The 16,207-nt window shown below is 61.0% G+C and overlaps 2 protein-coding genes across 7 annotated transcripts in view; one reads left to right on the top strand and one right to left on the bottom strand.

The window, feature by feature from the left end:
* The first annotated feature begins 354 nt into the window (after positions 1–354).
* Positions 355–4,345, top strand: MCRS1 (microspherule protein 1). 2 transcript variants are annotated; one of them, XM_074853952.1, is made up of 14 exons: positions 355–429; positions 850–979; positions 1,068–1,206; positions 1,294–1,452; positions 1,572–1,681; positions 1,778–1,877; positions 2,735–2,873; positions 2,960–3,035; positions 3,180–3,208; positions 3,341–3,433; positions 3,545–3,627; positions 3,726–3,813; positions 3,898–4,025; positions 4,098–4,345. In XM_074853952.1, exons 2-14 carry the CDS (start codon positions 870–872, stop codon positions 4,182–4,184), a joined length of 1,341 nt encoding a protein of 446 aa, XP_074710053.1. In that variant the 5' UTR covers positions 355–429; positions 850–869; the 3' UTR covers positions 4,185–4,345. The 2 variants fall into 2 exon arrangements, with proteins under 2 accessions (XP_074710053.1, XP_074710052.1); XM_074853951.1 differs by having other exon boundaries at positions 1,778–1,886.
* Positions 4,346–4,485: 140 nt separating this feature from the next.
* SPATS2 (spermatogenesis associated serine rich 2) overlaps positions 4,486–16,207 on the bottom strand; it is a 29,728-nt gene continuing 18,006 nt past the window's right edge. For 4 of the 5 annotated variants that reach the window (XM_074853931.1, XM_074853935.1, XM_074853934.1 and 1 more), the window contains 9 exons: positions 16,080–16,129; positions 14,672–14,930; positions 14,209–14,421; positions 12,922–13,057; positions 7,804–7,862; positions 7,147–7,256; positions 6,019–6,121; positions 5,635–5,831; positions 4,486–5,503 (listed from right to left, as the gene is read on the bottom strand). In XM_074853931.1, the coding sequence (XP_074710032.1) occupies positions 5,252–5,503; positions 5,635–5,831; positions 6,019–6,121; positions 7,147–7,256; positions 7,804–7,862; positions 12,922–13,057; positions 14,209–14,421; positions 14,672–14,930; positions 16,080–16,129 (1,379 nt within the window). In that variant the 3' untranslated portion in view covers positions 4,486–5,251. The remainder of the gene's footprint in view (positions 5,504–5,634; positions 5,832–6,018; positions 6,122–7,146; positions 7,257–7,803; positions 7,863–12,921; positions 13,058–14,208; positions 14,422–14,671; positions 14,931–16,079; positions 16,130–16,207) is intronic. The other variant, XM_074853936.1, reaches the window with a different exon arrangement.

The following is a 16,207-nucleotide window of genomic DNA, read 5'->3' as shown; positions in this document are numbered from 1 at the left end:
CATGATGGGTGTGGCGGGAGAGCTGCCATGATGGGTGTGGCGGGAGAGCTGCCATGATGGGTGTGGCCATTTCAACGGACGCTGCCGGGGCCGGGACGAGCCCGGTCTGCCGCTTTAACGGGGCTCGTCCCCGTCCCCGTTCCCGTCCGTGGGTTGGGCCCGGTCGCCCCCGACCCACCGGCAACACTGGCCCAGAAAGGAGCGGCCTCCGGCCTGCCCTTAGCTAAGATGGCGGCGCCCTGAGCCAAGATGGCGCCGCGCCGCAGAAACCTCGCGGAGCCTTTAAAATGGTGGCGCCCTCGGGGGCTTCAGCGCGCCTGATATTGACGTCAAACCCTTTTCCGGTGGATTCCCGGAAGTGGCGCCGTCCATGGAGGCGCGCGGGCGGACGCCGTCGCGGAGCAGCCGGAGCCGCCGCTCCCGGGGATGGTGAGGCCGCGGCGGCGGCACCGGCTGCCCTGGGCGGGGCGGGCGCTCCTCGGGGGCGGCGGCCGGAGATGGGGGGACGGACCTGAGCCCCCCCCCCCCGGGGCTGGGAGACCCCGGCCGGGGCCTGCGCCCCTCTCGTGTCCCCCGTCCCCTCCCCGGGCTCCTCATGTCGCTCCGTGTCCCCCTTTGCCGTCCCCTCGTCCCTCGCCGCCGCCCACGGTCCCCCGTGGCCCCCACCCCCCCATCTCCACGCCCCCTTCATTCCTGCCGTGTCCCCGCGTTCGCAGCCTCCCCCCACAGGGTCGGAGCCCCCCGACCCCCCTGGTCGCTGCACCCCCACGGCGTGACGAGGGTGACGAGCTCTTGGGGCGGGGGGGGGGCAGCCGGGGACCCCCCCCCAATCCCCTCTGTCCCCCGCAGACGTGCTGCTCTCCGGACTGATGGCGTCGGGCGCGACGAGCCGCTCCGAGGACGAGGAGTCGCTGGCGGGGCAGAAGCGGGGCTCGGCCCAGGCCTCGGGCGCCATCCCCAAGCGCCGCAGCTCCTCGCGGTAGGTCGGGGTGGGAGAGGGGGACCCGCTGCCTGCCCGCTGCCTGCCCCCGCGGCACCGGCCCTCGGAACCGCCTCGTTTCTCCCAGGTTCATCAAGCGGAAGAAGTTTGACGATGAGCTGGTAGAGAGCAGCCTGGCCAAATCCTCCAGCCGGGCCAAAGGCGCCGGCGGGGTCGAGCCCGGGCGCTGCTCGGGCAGTGAGCCTTCCTCCAGCGAGAAGAAGAAGGTGAGGGACCGCTGGGGACATCCAGGGGCTGGTGGGGGTGCGGGGAGCTTCGGAGAGACCCCGACCCCCCTATTTCTGCCCACCCAGGTCTCCAAGTCCGTGTCCGCCCCCATCGCGCCCAGCCCGGTGCCGACCCCCGGCCTCGCCAAGCGGATGAAGAAGAGCAAACAGCCCCTGCAGGTGACGAAGGACCTGGGCCGCTGGAAACCCGCCGACGACCTTCTGCTCATCAACGCCGTGCTGCAGGTACCGGCCGCGGGCTGTGGGGTGGGGCAGGGAGGGGGCTGCCTGTGCCCTGGGGCCAGCGCTGCGTTTTGGGGCTGCCCCCCCCCAGGCCCCCTCCCCTCACCCGCGGGTTTTTCCAGACCAACGACTTGACCTCGGTGCACTTGGGCGTGAAGTTCAGCTGCCGCTTCAACCTGCGGGAGATCCAGGAGCGCTGGTACGCGCTTCTCTACGACCCCATCATCTCCAAGTGAGCGCGGGGCAGCCCCGGGGCGGGGAGGCAGAGCCATCCCTGGGCGGGGGGGGGACTCTCACACCGTGTTTGTGTGTCCCCCACCCCCCCCAGACTGGCCTGCCAGGCCATGCGGCAGCTGCACCCCGAGGCCATCGCCGCCATCCAGAGCAAAGTGCTCTTCAGCAAAGCCGAGGAGCAGCTGCTGAACAAGGTGGGATCGGTAAGAGCCAGCTGGGGGGGGCTGTGGGGGGGGTGTCGGGCTCTTCCAGGGGTCCCTTGGCCCAGCTGGAGGATTTGGCGAGGCTGCTCTCTACCAGCATCGCTACAGGCGTGGGGAGGTGTGGCTGGAGCTGTCTGGAAGAAAAATATCTGGGGGTTCTCATTGAGAAGCAGCTGGACATGAGCCAGCATGTGCCCAGGTGGCCAAGAAAGCCAACGGCATCCTGGCTTGTACCAGCACCAGTGTGGCCAGCAGAAGCAGGGAGGTGACAGTCCCCCTGTGCTCTGCACTGGTGAGGCCACACCTGGAGGGTTGTGTCCAGGTTTGGGCACCTCAATCCCAGAGAGATCTCGAGGGGCTGGAGCGAGGGCAGAGGAGGGCAACGAGCTGGGGAAGGGGCTGGAGAATAAATCCTGTGAGGAGCGATGGAAGGAGCTGGGGCTGTTCAGTGTGAGGAGGAGAAGGGGAGGGGAGACCTCATCACTCTCTGCAGCTCCCTGAAAGGACGTTGTGGAGAGGTTGGGGCTGGTCTCTGCTCCCAGGGAATTAGTGACAGAACGAGAGGGAACGGCTTTGAACTGCAACAGGGGAGGGTCAGGCTGGACAGGAGGGAAAAATGTTTCCCCGCCAGAGTGGTCAGAGAGTGGAACAGGCTGCGCAGGGAGGGGGTGGAGTCCCCATCCCTGGGGGGGTTTAAGGGCCGTTTGGATGAGCTGTGGGGGGATGTGGGGTAGGGGAGAACTTTGCAGAGTCGGGCTGAGGGTTGGACTCGATGACCCCGAGCGGCTTTTTCAACCTGAGTGACTCTGTGATTCCCTGGTGCCACGTGTCCCCTCTCCCCCCCGCAGACCAGCCAACCCACCCTCGACACCTTCCAGGAGCTGCTCCACAAACACCCCGACGTTTTCTACCCGTCCCGCACGGCCAAGGCGCTGCAGCTGCACTGGCAGCTCATGAAGCAGTACTACCTGCTGGACGACCAGACCGGTGAGGCCGGAGGGTCCCCCCTGTCCCCCGTGTCCCCCGTCCCCTGCGCCCCCCAGCCCCCTCACTCCCCCCGTTCCTCCCTCCAGTGCAGCCGCTGCCCAAGGGGGACCAAGTCCTGAATTTCTCTGATGCTGAGGACATGCTGGACGACAGCAAACTGAAGTGAGGGGGTTGGGGGGGCGCAGGGTGGGGACTGGGGGCTGCAGGGTGGCACCATCTCAGCAGCGAACTAAAGGGGAGTTTTTTGGGGGGGGCTGGGGAGGGGAGAGGGTGGCACCGTCTCATCCTGCCGCTTCTCCTCCCCAGGGACGTGCGGGACGAGGTGCTGGAACATGGTGAGTCCGACCCGCTCCCCTCTGAGCAGCTGGAATTGGTGGTGGGGGGCCCAGAACCCCCCCCCCGGGCTGGGGGACAGGGCGGGGGGGTGTGGGGGGGTGTCCCCAGCCCCCTTCTCCCCCTCACCCCAGAGCTGACCGTGGCCGACCGGCGCCAGAAGCGGGAGATCCGGCAGCTGGAGCAGGAGCTGCACAAGTGGCAGGTGCTGGTCGACAGCATCACGGGTGAGAGCTGGGGAGGGGCGTCTGTCCATCCCCCCCGTCCCTCTGTCTGTCCTCCCTGTCCCCCCCTGTCCCTCTGTCCGCCCCCCCTCCCCTCACTCCTCTTTCCCCCAGGCATGAGCTCCCCGGACTTCGACAGCCAGACGCTGGCCGTGCTGCGGGGCCGCATGGTTCGGTACCTCATGCGCTCCCGGGAGGTGAGTGCGGGGTTGTTCCCCCCTCCCCAGCCCCCAGCCGAGCCCCCCCACTCCCCAGGGAGCCCCCCCCACCCCCCTGACGCGTCCCCCCTCCCCAGATCACGCTGGGCAGAGCCACCAAGGACAACCAGATCGACGTGGACCTGGCGCTGGAGGGACCGGCCTGGAAGATCTCCCGCAAGCAGGGTGGGGAGGGGGCGGGTCTGGGGGGGCTCTGGAGGGGGGGGGCTGCGCTCCCCTCTCCTCTCACCCCTTCTCCTCCCCCTCCAGGCGTCATCAAGCTGAAGAATAACGGGGATTTCTTCATCGCTAACGAGGGCCGACGCCCCATCTACATCGACGGGCGCCCGGTGCTGGGCGGCAACAAGTGGAAACTGAACAACAACTCGGTGGTGGAGGTGAGTCCTGAGGCGTGGGGGGGGCCCGGGGGGGCTGCGGGTCCCCCCCTACTCACCCTTTTCCCCCCCCAGATCGCCAGCCTCCGCTTCGTCTTCCTCATCAACCAGGACCTCATCGCCCTCATCAAGGCGGAGGCGGCCAAGCTGGCCCAGCAGTAATCGGGGGGGGGGGAGTGGGGGTCCCCACAGCTCCCAGTTGGGTACTGGGGGGCCCCCCCCCGGGGCTGGAGGTTGTCACCTTCCAATAAAGTATTTTCCCCTGCCCCGGGGTGGGGGGGGACACATGGGACCCCCCCCGCTCCTGTGGCGTGTGCTTAAAATTGCTCCTTTATTGAAAAAGGGGAGAGGGGGCTCTGGGGGGGGGACACAGGGCAAGGGGGGGGGACACAGGGGGGGGGGACACGGGGGGGGGGGGGGGGCCCAGCGGAGCTGAGTTACTGAAACAGAAAGTGTCGGAATGTTGAAAGCTCAAAGTTGGGTTTTATTTATTTGTTCAACCAACTCCGGAGAAGTTTAAGTCAAAGAAAGAGGGAAAGAAAAACCCCCCACCCCCCTAAAAATTCGGGGAGGGGGGGGAAAGGCTGGAAGCCCCCAGGAAACTGCAGCCAGAGATTGACCACGCCCGTGGTCCTGACCCCCCCCACAGAAGGGCTGCGCCCAGGATTAGCGCCGCTAATTGGTATTGCTAGAATTTAATTTAGAGAGAAAAAAAAGGGCTGGAGAAGGGGGGGGGGCAGCGGGGGAGGGAATAAAATAAAGAAATCCCCAACGTGAAAACCAGGGAGGAGCAAAGTGTGGGGACAGAGTGTCGTGGGGAGGAGGGGGCCAGAGGCCTGCCTGGCCCTGGGGGGGGCACCCCCAGCGCCCCCCGGCGCTCCCCAGGCCCCGGCACTCGTCCTCGCTGCCAGCACGAGGCCCGGGCGAAAAAAAATGAGCCTTGGGGCTGGATTTTGGGCAGCGGCTGCTGGAGATTGGGGTTGTGGAGGGAGAAGAAGGGGGCGGGGGGGGGTACAGGCAGGAGAGGAACAGAGTGGGGGGGGAAGGAGAGGCAGAAAAAAAAATGGCACAAAAAATGAGACGTGTAAACTTTCCTTCGTTAGTATCGCAGCGAGGAGCTGCCTCCAGGCCCGCGCTGGCAGCGGAGCCGGGGCTGGGGGGGGCAGAACCCCGGGGGGGGGCAGGACACGAGCCCCGGGGCTGGGGGGGACACACGACCCCCCCATCTCTCACGAGTTGGCTCCCTCCTGGCGACTGGCTCTGGGCTTGCGCTGGGGGAGCCCCTTGGGCTCTGTGGGGGGGGGCGGGGGGCCGGGCCGGGGGGGCTGCGCGGGGCCCGGGCTGTTGGCCGAGGTTGCCCGGGGGGGGGTTTGCCGGCCCGGGGCGTTGCGGTGGCGGTTGGGGTTGGCGGAGCGGCCGGGGGGGCCGATGTGACGCTGGGCCCGGGGGCCCCCTCCCGCTCTCCTGTTCCCCTGCGAAACCTGGAAGAGAAGGCGGGGGGGGAGGTGAGTGAGCGTGACCACCCCCCCAGCCTGGGGAGGTTGGAATTAAAAAGCAAAACCCCCCCAAACCCCCCAAAACGGAGGCTCCCACCGCCCCGCGGTGCCGTTACCTCTCGCGCCGGCTGGGGGGGGCGGCCGCCCGCGTTCCCCCCCGCCGCGTCCGGGGGCTTCTTGGGGGCCGCGGTGAGGCTCGAGGCGGGGGCAGAGGCACAGGCGGGGGCCGATGTCGCGCTGGAGCCGCTGAGCGAAGCGGCTGCCGCGGAGCTGCACCGCGAGCGGCTGGAGTAGCTGTTCTTGGGGTGGGAAACTGGAAAAGAAACACCCCAAAAATGCGCCTTGGGGCGGGGGGACGGGGCCCTGGAGCCGGGAGGGGGGGGCGGCGGCGGCTCACGGCTCCGAGGGACAACGGGGTGAGGGAACGGGCACAGCCCCCGCCCCGCGCTGCCGCGACACCGCGCCCGGTTTTGGGGTGCACGGGGAGGGTTTTGGCTGACCTTGGCCGAAGGCTGCGATGCTCTTCTTCAGCGCCTCGAGGTCGCAGCTGAACCGCGCCACCCGGCCCAGGTCCTCGTCGTACTTCCGCTCGCTCACAAAGTGCTGCACGGAAAAGGCAAAACACGCTCGTTAATTCAGAACACAAAATTGGGCGGGGGGGGGGGAGAAACCTCCCCTCCCAGCCCAGGAACAGGCAGCCGAGTTGGAGATGCTCAGAAAAAAAATAAAAATATTGGTGAGGCAGCGGCTGGTGGAAATGGAAAAGCAGATTTTTTTTTTTTGGCCCACGCGCGGCCTCGCCAACAGGTTAAGGGAGTCCAGGGGCCGCTCTGCTCCGCCCCGGGCGCGAAACGAGCCCTCGGGACGCTCCCAGGGGCGACAGGATTCCGAGCCGCACTAATCCTGCCACGGGGCTGAGCAGTTTGGGTTTTCAAACCGCAGTTTCATTGATGCCATTTCGCCCTGAGGGTTTCAGGGGGCGTCTCGGGGCGGGGCCGGGTGAGCAGCTGGTGGCTGAAGTCGGTGTTTTACAAAATAAATGATTTAAGATTCAGGATCCCCTGTCCCGCTGCAGAGCGCCGGCGGCGACGTCGAGAACTACGGGCGCAAGGGAAGCGTCGGAGGTGTCAGAAACCCCGAAGGTTCTAAAAAAGGTTCTAAAAAAGGTGCGTGGCTGTTGGGAATTGGGAGGATTAAGCCCCTCGGGAGCTGAGGGAGTTGAGGCGTTGGGCTGCAAGAGCTGTGCCGGAGTCAACCTTCTGATAAAACCAGACAGAACCCCTCAAATCCACAGGCACGAGCGGAACGCGAAGATACGGACCAAGGGGATGATTCTGGGGTGACTCTGCCAGCCCAGCGACTGAGAAAGAGAAATCAAGAGCCCAGCGCCCCGAAGGAAGGGACCGGCCTTGGGGAGCGGGCGCTGGGTGGTGCGAGCGTCCTCGGGGGGCAGGATCGGGGGCAGGGGACCCTCCTCGGGGCTCCCAGCTCCGCACGTCGGGTAAATAAACCGGTTTATTTCCTCGGCGACTCGCGCTGAGGGGGCCCCCGCGTCGTCCCCACCTCCCGCGGCGCCGTTCCTGCTCCGCCACCTCGGGGCGGGGGGTCGAGGGAAAAGCTCAGCTCACCTTTATGTCGGCTCTGAGCTCGACCAGCTGCTCCTCCGACATCCGCACGGCCACGTCCGTCAGCTTCTTCAGGGCTTCTGCCTTCTTCTGGCGGCTCACCAGGATTTCCACTGAAAATCAAACCACGCTCAGGCAGCGCCGACACCGAACGGGGCTACCCAGAGCGAAACCAGCCCCGGACTGGTGGCCACCAGCCTCCCCCGAGGCCCCCCCAGAGCTGTGCCAGCTGCACAGCAGCCCCCCCGCTCCCCCCCGCTCCGATTTACGTCTCCAGACACAGACAGAACCTGAGCTGGAAGCCGACGAGAGGCACAACACGAGCTCTGCCGCTCCCGCGACACCCCCGAAACGGTGGGACCCGGAGCTGCCGGGGGGGGCGTCCCCGTGACTCGTTTCCCACCTCCCCGCGAACGCTGCGGTTTTGGGGAACGGCCTCGCGTGGAAAGGTGCAGTTTATGTCCCACCCGCTAAGGAGGGGACGGAGCAGCAGCTTCAGAGGGTGCAAAAATCATCTAGTGGCGATAAACAGGGCCGGCAGCCACGGGGCCACGGATTTGGGAACGACACGAAGGGGTCGGGGGCAGAAATCTGCGTCGGGGGGGGCTGTCCCGGAGAGCGCAGCAACACCCGCGCGCTGGCACAAAGGCAGAGTCTTACTTGCTTCTGCTTTCACTTTGTCCATTTCGGCCAGTAACGCCACCTCACGATCCATCAGGCTGGGGGGAATAACCAAAAAAAAATACGGAAAAAGGGAAGAGATTTAGTATTAAACAAAGAGAACAAGGCGGTGTGAGAGCAGGAGCAGTGGCCGGGCTCCGGGCGCGCCGGCCCACGGGCAGGGACCGGCAGATGGCGGCAGGAGTTCGTTGTGCCGGGCCCCGGCTTTGTTCTTAGGCCCGAGGAGTTGGGGCAGGCTTGGCGGGTGCTCAGGCCTGCTCAGGCTGGGCTCAGCGCCGCGTTCCCGGCCAGCCACGGGGGGACACGGTCACCTCACCCCGCCGCAGTCGGAGCCACCTTGGCAAGGGGAGAGGGAGCGGCAGCCGCGGTGTCGCGCGCGGCCGGACTTTGTCACCGAAGGAAACCAGGGCGCGATGCTTTAACGAGTCACACGCTCAATTAACGAGCAGCGGGGCAGGACCAGGAGCCACAATAGCCAGAGCTCAGCTGAAGGCACCCGACTGCAGCGCTCTGCTCTTACACCCTCGTTAGCTTATTTACACCAAACTGGCCCACTAATCCAGCAACCTGAACTCTGGTGCTTTTCGGGAGGCCCGTACCCTGCTGATCCCCCCGGGGCCGTGGGACGCCCCTCCCTGGCAGCGCAGCGGGTACAAGGACACCCGGAGCCACCCAGGCCACGAGCCAGGAGTCTCCTACAGCCCCAGGATTTTTTTGGGCCGCGGAGGGGACACCTGAGCGGGTGACAGCGAAGCATCTCCGCTCGCCCGGAGAGCCTCAAGTGTGTCTGTTGCCATGAGACCGCAATTCCCCCCGGCATGGCGGCGGCAGCCTTTACGCAAGCAGAACCACACGGCTACCGGCCGGCCAAATTTAGCAAATTGAGGCTATCGAGTGCCCTGCGCGAAGGCAGAGCGCCCAGAGCACCCGTAACCGCTGCGCACAGGCCCGCAGAGAGGGCTCGTGCCCCTGGAGATGCGCACACCGGGGTTACAGCGGGAGCGGCGATACCAGTGCTCCCAGTCCGGACAGGGGCAGGCGCTGGTCGCAGCTCTGTGCTTCACCAGGAGGAACCCAGAGCCTCGCAGAACCCCCCCTGCAAACGCTTCTTTTGTGCCTCCCCCGGAGCTACGCCTGCAGCGGCCTCAGCCCCGCTCCACCTTCCCCCGGCTGCGGCCGGCGGCCTGAGCGCGCTCGACATCAGCCGATTAACGGGGTTTGTTTCGGTTCCTGCTTTCTAAATATAAAAGCAGAGTCTTCCTCCCGTGCGTTAAGCTGCAGGGTACTCGCGGCACGGACGCGGAGCGGTACTCGGAGGTAGCAGCAGTGCGCAGGGTCGGCCCTTCAACACCCACCACACGCCTCTCTCCGTGAGAAAGGTTTGCTTGAAAATGGGAGGAATATTTATTTTAGCGACCATCTGAAAGGGAAACCACGGAGCATCTGAAATGCAAACTCAAACCACCGCTCCCGCGCCTCTGCGCGTCAGGGAGGGCTGAGGCAAGATCAATTTAAACAATTCCCTCTGAACAGCAGCTTTGACATTTGGCTTCTTCTGTTGATTTATCGCTCTGTCCATCCGCCTTTTCAGGGCAGGGATTGTTTCTGCTCGTAGCACAGCAGGGGCCTGATCCAGGTCAGGCACTCCCAGCCCAACTGCACAAACACAACAACGCGTGTCAAGCGCGACGCTAATAAGACTTCACCTTGTTTCCAGCCGCCCCCAGAGCGGTTCGACCTGGCTCTGCCGCGCCGACGGGCCGGGCGAAGGCAGAGCCCCAGCTGCCTCCTGCCCAGAGCCCCGTCAGCGGCAGGACCCCCCCCCGCCCCGGCGCTCGGCAAAACGGGTGCAAATGCGGCCTTAACGGTCAATTCCAGCGGGGGAAGAGCCTCGCGGCTGCGGCAGAGCGGGGTTGTGCTACACCTTACCCCAAGCCTCCTCCTTGAACACACAGCCCAGCTCCGCCGGAGCCAACACCCACTTTATAGGGGCCGTTTTGGGCTTTTTCCACCAGGCTGCAGGCGCGCACGCACGCACCTTGGCACAGATCACAGCTTGCGTCTCTTCGTAATTTAATTTACTCAGCGGAGCTCAGCTGGAGTCCTTTACCCAATTTTACAGTTGGGCTGGCTGAGGAACAGAGGTCAAGTGGCTTTGCCCGAGGTTGGCGCGATGACGCGGATCAGACCCCACTGCTCCGCCGTCCCGCACGACAAACCACCCCCCCCCTTCTGCCGGATCCGTTCGGAAACACGCCGGCCCTTCCCCACCGCTCTGTCCCGGCGCATCCGCCCCTGCCGGCAGGGCTGGGCTCTGAGGGAGGACGTTTAAGAAGCGCGCAGGGAAGAAAAAGGGCAAAGCAGATAAATCAGTAACTGCGGAAGATGAACTAACGCCGAACAGGCTGCGCCCCCCATGAGAAGAGGCGCTCTCAGCTCAGGGCAGCGCATCGAGCAGTGCCCGCGAGGTGTTGTCTGGGCCTGAAAGACAAGAGCCCTTTGCACAAGCACGCTGAGGGGTTTGGGGCTGGTTTTCCTCGGGGCTGAAAGACAACGATCTCGGAGCCTGACGGCAATCGAAGGCGGCCGGGAGCCTGCCCGGCAGCTCTGCCACGGGGCACGAGGGCGACGGCAACACGCGGCGGCGAAAAGCCTCCAGCTCTGCCCCACACCCGCCTCAGCGCGCGGCGCTGAACTCACCCGCATCACCCTGCAAGGCTTGGGTTGTGGGTTTTTTTTTTTTCCCCTGATGTGCTGCTTTCCCTGTCAGCAGAGAGCAAAATATTCAGGAAATTAAGGGCTATTGGGATTCCCTGGCTCAGGTTTCCCGATCAGCTCCAGCCCAGAGGAGCGAATCCTCTCAAACAAGAAGCCAAAGCAGCTACGGCTGCGTCTTCACCAGAGACTGAGAGAGGCGCGACCCCGGCGTTGGTCTCCTCCTTCACCCCCAACAACCTCCAGACCCGGGTCTAACACCACACGGTGTCCAGCGAGAGAAGGTGAAGGTCAAGAACTCTCAGAAGCCTCACGGCTTAAAAGGACGTCTGAAGGGCAGCCCTGACAGGCAGAGGTTAAACCAGTCCAAGCTTTGCTACTTAAATATCCTGTTTCAGCTGAACAAACCTGCTTTTAAACCAGGTTTTCCTTTGGTAGGAAGCCAGCTGGAGAGGCGAGCCAGCAAGAGGATTTAACTGTCGGATCCTGCCTTGTGCTGTAGGACTGAAAAATGTACTAATTATTCTCTGGGTCATGAAGGAAATTGGAAAAAAAAAACCAAAAAAAAAGTGAAGGTACAATTTACATCTCCGCTCACCGGCGATGCATCGCCTTGGGGAAAAGGAAAGCGGATCTTGCTGCGGAGTCGCCGCTCCTCGCCCGCCCAGGGCCGGCGTCCTGCCGCGCAGCTCCCGCTTGGCGTTTGCCGAAGGAGGATCCCGGTGGCCCCGTTCCAGGCCGGCCCCCGCCTCCCCGCTCCCGGAACCGCGCGTCCTGCTTCGCCCGCTGCCGGCTCGGCTTATCGGAGCGACGCTGCGGGACCGGACTTGAGTCTTTAACCTTCCCGAAGGTGACGCAAGCGTTTTCTGGATGATAACACAAGTCAAAGGGCGAGGAATTACTTCTACGGAGCCAGACACGTTCGCCAGAAGCATGACGGTCTCCCTAGCAGGGAGAGGCTTTTGCAGATGTTGTAACTGGGTGGAGAGGCAGAAAACAAAACCTTCACGACAAAACCCCCCCCCGTACACAGTGACAACACTGAATCGTATCGGATTGGCTCAGCAGACAAAGCCACTAACAAACAAAGTGAGAATATTCATAAACCCAAACTTGAGTTCAGGCTACGAACCCCTCAGCCACGGACGGCTCCACCCCTGCGCCGCAGCTCCAGCCTGGAGACCACAACGGCCTCCCGGCACCAAACGCAGGTCAGGGCACGCGGACGCTCAGCCCTGCCCCTCCAGGGTGGCCGAGGCTCCTCAGGTGAGTTTAAAAGTCATTTCTAAACATTTTTATCAGTATTTTTAGCTTTAATTTATGAATTACGGGGCAGCACTCCTCTCACTTCAGGAGAGCACCTGCTGGGGGCGAAGTTCAACCCAAGGACGAGCACAGGCAGGGCCACACGGAACAACAAAATTTGCTACGAGGCTCGGGCACACGTCACCAGCACTAAACCTCCGAGGCCACACGCGCTCTCCAGACACCGACGGCTTCTGACACGGATTTGCAAGTCTGCCAAATATCTACTTTAATCCTTCAGCGCGATAGCAGCATTTTAGTTACTTGTCAAATGTTACTCACTTCAGGCAAGGAGAACTCTCTGTGCAGTTTCTTATGAATATTTCTTTACCAAAAGGCATCGTATTTGTATAACCAAGAAGAAGGATTTCTCAGGAATAGACTCAATCAAGACAGAGCGTATCTGATGTTAGGCCTTTCAGAATATCCTCTTAAAGCACTTATCCAAACCAATAAAGATGTTCATTAAAAAAAGACCCGATTACACTCATAGGGAACATCATGCACAGTATTAAAAGCTTGGCTTAAAAGGGGGGAAGCGAGGCTGCACAGGATGATCTTGGGTGTGTACTTATACCTTCAAAAGGACCCACGTTACATTCAGCCAGAATCTGAAGATCTCAGAAGAGGCTGTTTCCACGTACGCCCGCACGCCGAGCTCCCCACCGCTCCCCTCCCAGCGTGACCTCGCCAGTTCCTCGCGTTACCTGCGTCTAGAACGGCTTTTTGGTCAGGACAAGCGTCTTGTACAGACATGGAGCTGCAGTTCAAAGACCCCCACGGACGCACCAAAGCCTCGACCAGCCCGTTAACATCCCAGCGCACGTGTGGGCCGGCAGCTCGAACGCAGGCCTGGCAAAGCTGCCCGCCGAGGCGGCTTCCCAAAGCTGCCCAGTGCAGGACTTTAGGCTCTGGTTTAGTCTTTAAGACACGCTGAGCTCCCAGGCGCTGCAGCCCAGCGCTGGGGCCGTCGGGCAACCCCAGCAAGTCCCTGCCCTGACTGGGAAGCTCAGGCCTTATTCCAGATGTATTGGTCTTAAGCCTTACCACCTGGCTCTGCCCCTGCGTTTAACTTACCTACTCTGCAGCTCAGCAAAGACCTGCTTCATCTTCTTGATGGAAGCATCCATCTCCTCCTTCACCACCACCCGGTACCGAGCCAGTGAAACGGTGCAGCGCTGGAGATCCTTCACTGATTTTTCAATATTAGAACCTACCAAGAGACAGAGTGAACTCAAACAGCCACGTCAATCACACCGCTAAATCCTCCCAGCAGGGATAAATCTAGAGATGGCTTTCCCCTCTTATTTTAAAACTATACACTGCTTGGTTTTAAATTTTTCTTTCCCGTCCCCATTACAAAGGCACTCGGTTCAGCGGGGACAGTTTGAGAGATTTTCTTCTCGGGGAAAGTTTTCCCAAGGCTTGTAGAATTTCCTCCTACGGGCAGGGACGTCCCTCCACATTTTCAAATACATGAGAGAAATGAAACGCGTCTCCGAGCAGCTTTTGTGCCAGGGAGCGGAGACAGGTGGAACGCAGCCTCCTCCAAAGACCAACGCACCGTAGTCACTAAACGATACGAAATGATTGTTCGCCTGGGGAAGGGAATTATCTCGGAAACTAGAATTAAGGCTCTTTCCCCAAACCAGGAGATGAAAGGGCTGGTTATGGCTGCCAAGGTCAGTCCCTGCGGCTCGCCACCTCGCCCGCGCTCTCGGGAGCTCGCTGGAGTGCGGTTGCCCCCCCGCCAAGCTGCATTAACAACGGCTCGTTGCAGCCTTCCTGTGCAGCGAGGAGGTGAACTACCACCCCCTCATCTCCCCAAGCCAAGTACAACAACCGCGATCACAATCGGGGTCTCTGAGGTCCCTCCTGTCCCCACTTGTTATCGTAAGAACTCAGCTGTGGAGAAAGCGCACGAAAAAGGAGGAAAAAAAAAAATAAAATCCAGTAGGAGGCTGTCACTTCTTGTAACAGGACTGGCCCGAACTTCTGGCCTTTTGACAAATTCTCACAAAAGATGAGAAACAACCTAAAGGCTCTGTGATGGGGCTCAGAGAAGAATGGGCTAAACGTATGCAGCGAGACCGGCCACGTCCTCCCCTGCCTCTCTCACACACATGGGTTTGCCGCTCCAGGCGCTACATCTAAACTGCTGTCAAGATTCCTGCTGCGCGTAGGGGAGAGGAGGAGTAAGAGCGCAAGTTACCGGCCAGATAACAAGCAGCACGTTAGCTCGCATTAAAATCAAAGTCCAGCGTGCCTCAGCACCGCGTCTGTCAGCGACGCCGCGGCGGCGAGAACTTGGCCAGCAGCGACCTGCCCCGCCGTCGGAGCGCGCGCAGGCCCTCAGGGCCTTACCCAGCTTCTTGTTTGCAGGGGAAACTGGAACGTCCTCCAGCCGCGCTACAGACAGGGAGGCGGGAGTCGAGTGGCTCGTGGTCGATCTGGACAGGGACCTGCTCGCGCTCCTCTGCTCCGGCCGCGGCCTGAGGGACGACGGGCTCGGGGAAGGGCGCACGGTGAGCGACTTTGTGTCCAAGTCTGCTATTCCATTGGGTAGTTGAGGCACTGCTGTGGAGAAGCACACTGGTTTAAAGGGGAACGCGAGGAGGAGGGAGAACACTGACCGCCTCCTCGCCACAACAAGCAACGAACTCGGAAATCAAGGCGAGCTGCTCTTTGCTGAAGAGGCACCCACACAACTCAGCGCTCAGAGCTGACCCAAAACAAAGAAAGAACGGGGAAAAAAAAAGCAGGAGGCAGCTCCTCTGCTTTTCCAACACTCGGTGCCCGTCTCCTGGGCTACTTTCGAGAGACTAACCTGTTCTATCAGGCATGTCTGGTGCAGCAGACTCACAATCCTCCAGCTCTCTGGCATCAATTGAAAGTGCATCCAAACCTTCGCTGAGCGAGTCCACAGACTCCGTGTCGTGGGCGCAGCCGTTGACATGGAAACCGTTAATTCCACCCTTCTCCGAGTTTGCCGACTGCTCCTCTTCAGCGGACGCTGGTTTCCCGGGGTCTGGGAGGCCAGGGCTCGATTCAGCTTGTGGTTTCGGTTTGGTTTTCTTCTTCTTGTTCTAAGGATTAGGTATCCACACCACAAAGGGGGGACAAAAAAAAAAAAAAGTTAAGCTTAATTCCTGAAGGGAAAATTAATCTTATGCTTACTGGCTGAAAGTAGTTGAATTAAATACTTTTTCAGCCAGGCTGGCTGTTGATCCTATTAACAGTAGGAGGGATTTATTCAACAATGAGGACAGATATAGTGGCATTAATGAGGCGTGAATACATTATCCTCTCCCAGGCCGTGCCAACAAGAGCAATGGTTATCAGATGAAGGCTGCGTAACTGATGGGAAACAGGGGAGAGGTGTGTGGCTGCACCCCGCAGCACCGGCCGGGTGGCTCCTGGGGGTGCTGGCTGCCACGGGGCAGCTTCCAGGGCGCTCTGCGAGACCTCGCTCTGCTGAAACTTCCCGCGTTCCCCAGCGCGGGGCTCCTCAGCCACATTTTTTTCCCCCTTCTCCATTTCATGCTGGGGCTTTTCACGTATTCAAAGGAGTCCTTGTGAATAATTATGATTTTATCCTTGTCCTGGTGGATTTAGATATTATAATATCAAGCACTGAAACTTTGCAAATCTTTATTTAACCCTTTCACAGAGGTCTGGGCAAAGAATGAGGCAAAACACTCGAGAAAGCTTACGTGACAAAGAAATATATTTCCACCGAGCTCAGCATTAAACGCAACTGTTCAGCTCGAAAGGTTACCGATGAAAAATGGAACAGCATGACTATCTGAACAGTGAATTACAGGGCTCCGCTGAAATAAATGGACCTGATAAAGATTTACTTCAGTGTGGGGCTGCCTGTGCGGATTAGGGGTCCTGGGGAGGGTCAGCAGAATAAAAGCGACTGCAAGGACAAAAAGTCTAGAACCCGTTTTTCAGATGCTACGTTGGACACAACGTGCCTGACAACTAAATTAAATGCAAACGTGGCGAGGTGACGGCGTTTACAAGTTACTGTGTAAATCTTTGCCCTGAACAGCGAAGCACCCGATAACCAGCGATCACCTCCCTGCATCAGTCTGAACATCAACACACACCTCTGCTCTTTGGTGCTTTTCCCACCTAAATCATGAGGAATGCAGACTGTTGTCTGTAGCGTGAATCCTCAAAATAAAAAGATAAAAGCCTTAGCAAAATATATTTTAAAAAAGCGTTACCTTTTTTTTGCCTGTTACAGTCCATTCTTTCAGCACTTCACTGGCATTGCCTGAAACAAAAGGCAGCGGTGAGCCGTGGACAAGGCACCACTCTGGTGCTTTCCCCGTCACGTGGAAGCGCCTCCACA

This window comes from Strix uralensis, chromosome 33 (assembly GCF_047716275.1).
Source record: "Strix uralensis isolate ZFMK-TIS-50842 chromosome 33, bStrUra1, whole genome shotgun sequence".
Classification (NCBI taxonomy): Eukaryota; Metazoa; Chordata; class Aves; order Strigiformes; family Strigidae; genus Strix; species Strix uralensis.
Note: the sequence above shows the minus strand (reverse complement) of the source record. Positions and strands in the feature narration are given on the sequence as shown.

What these genes read in the sequence shown, in the direction of transcription:
- MCRS1 (XM_074853951.1), top strand. Translation starts at nt 870, where the DNA reads ATGGCGTCGGGCGCGACGAGCCGCTCCGAGGACGAGGAGTCGCTGGCG. An exon ending in TACGACCCCATCATCTCCAA is followed by an intron (nt 1,682 to 1,777) that starts GTGAGCGCGGGG and finishes CACCCCCCCCAG; the next exon opens with ACTGGCCTGCCAGGCCATGC. An exon ending in GAAGATCTCCCGCAAGCAGG is followed by an intron (nt 3,814 to 3,897) that starts GTGGGGAGGGGG and finishes CTCCCCCTCCAG; the next exon opens with GCGTCATCAAGCTGAAGAAT.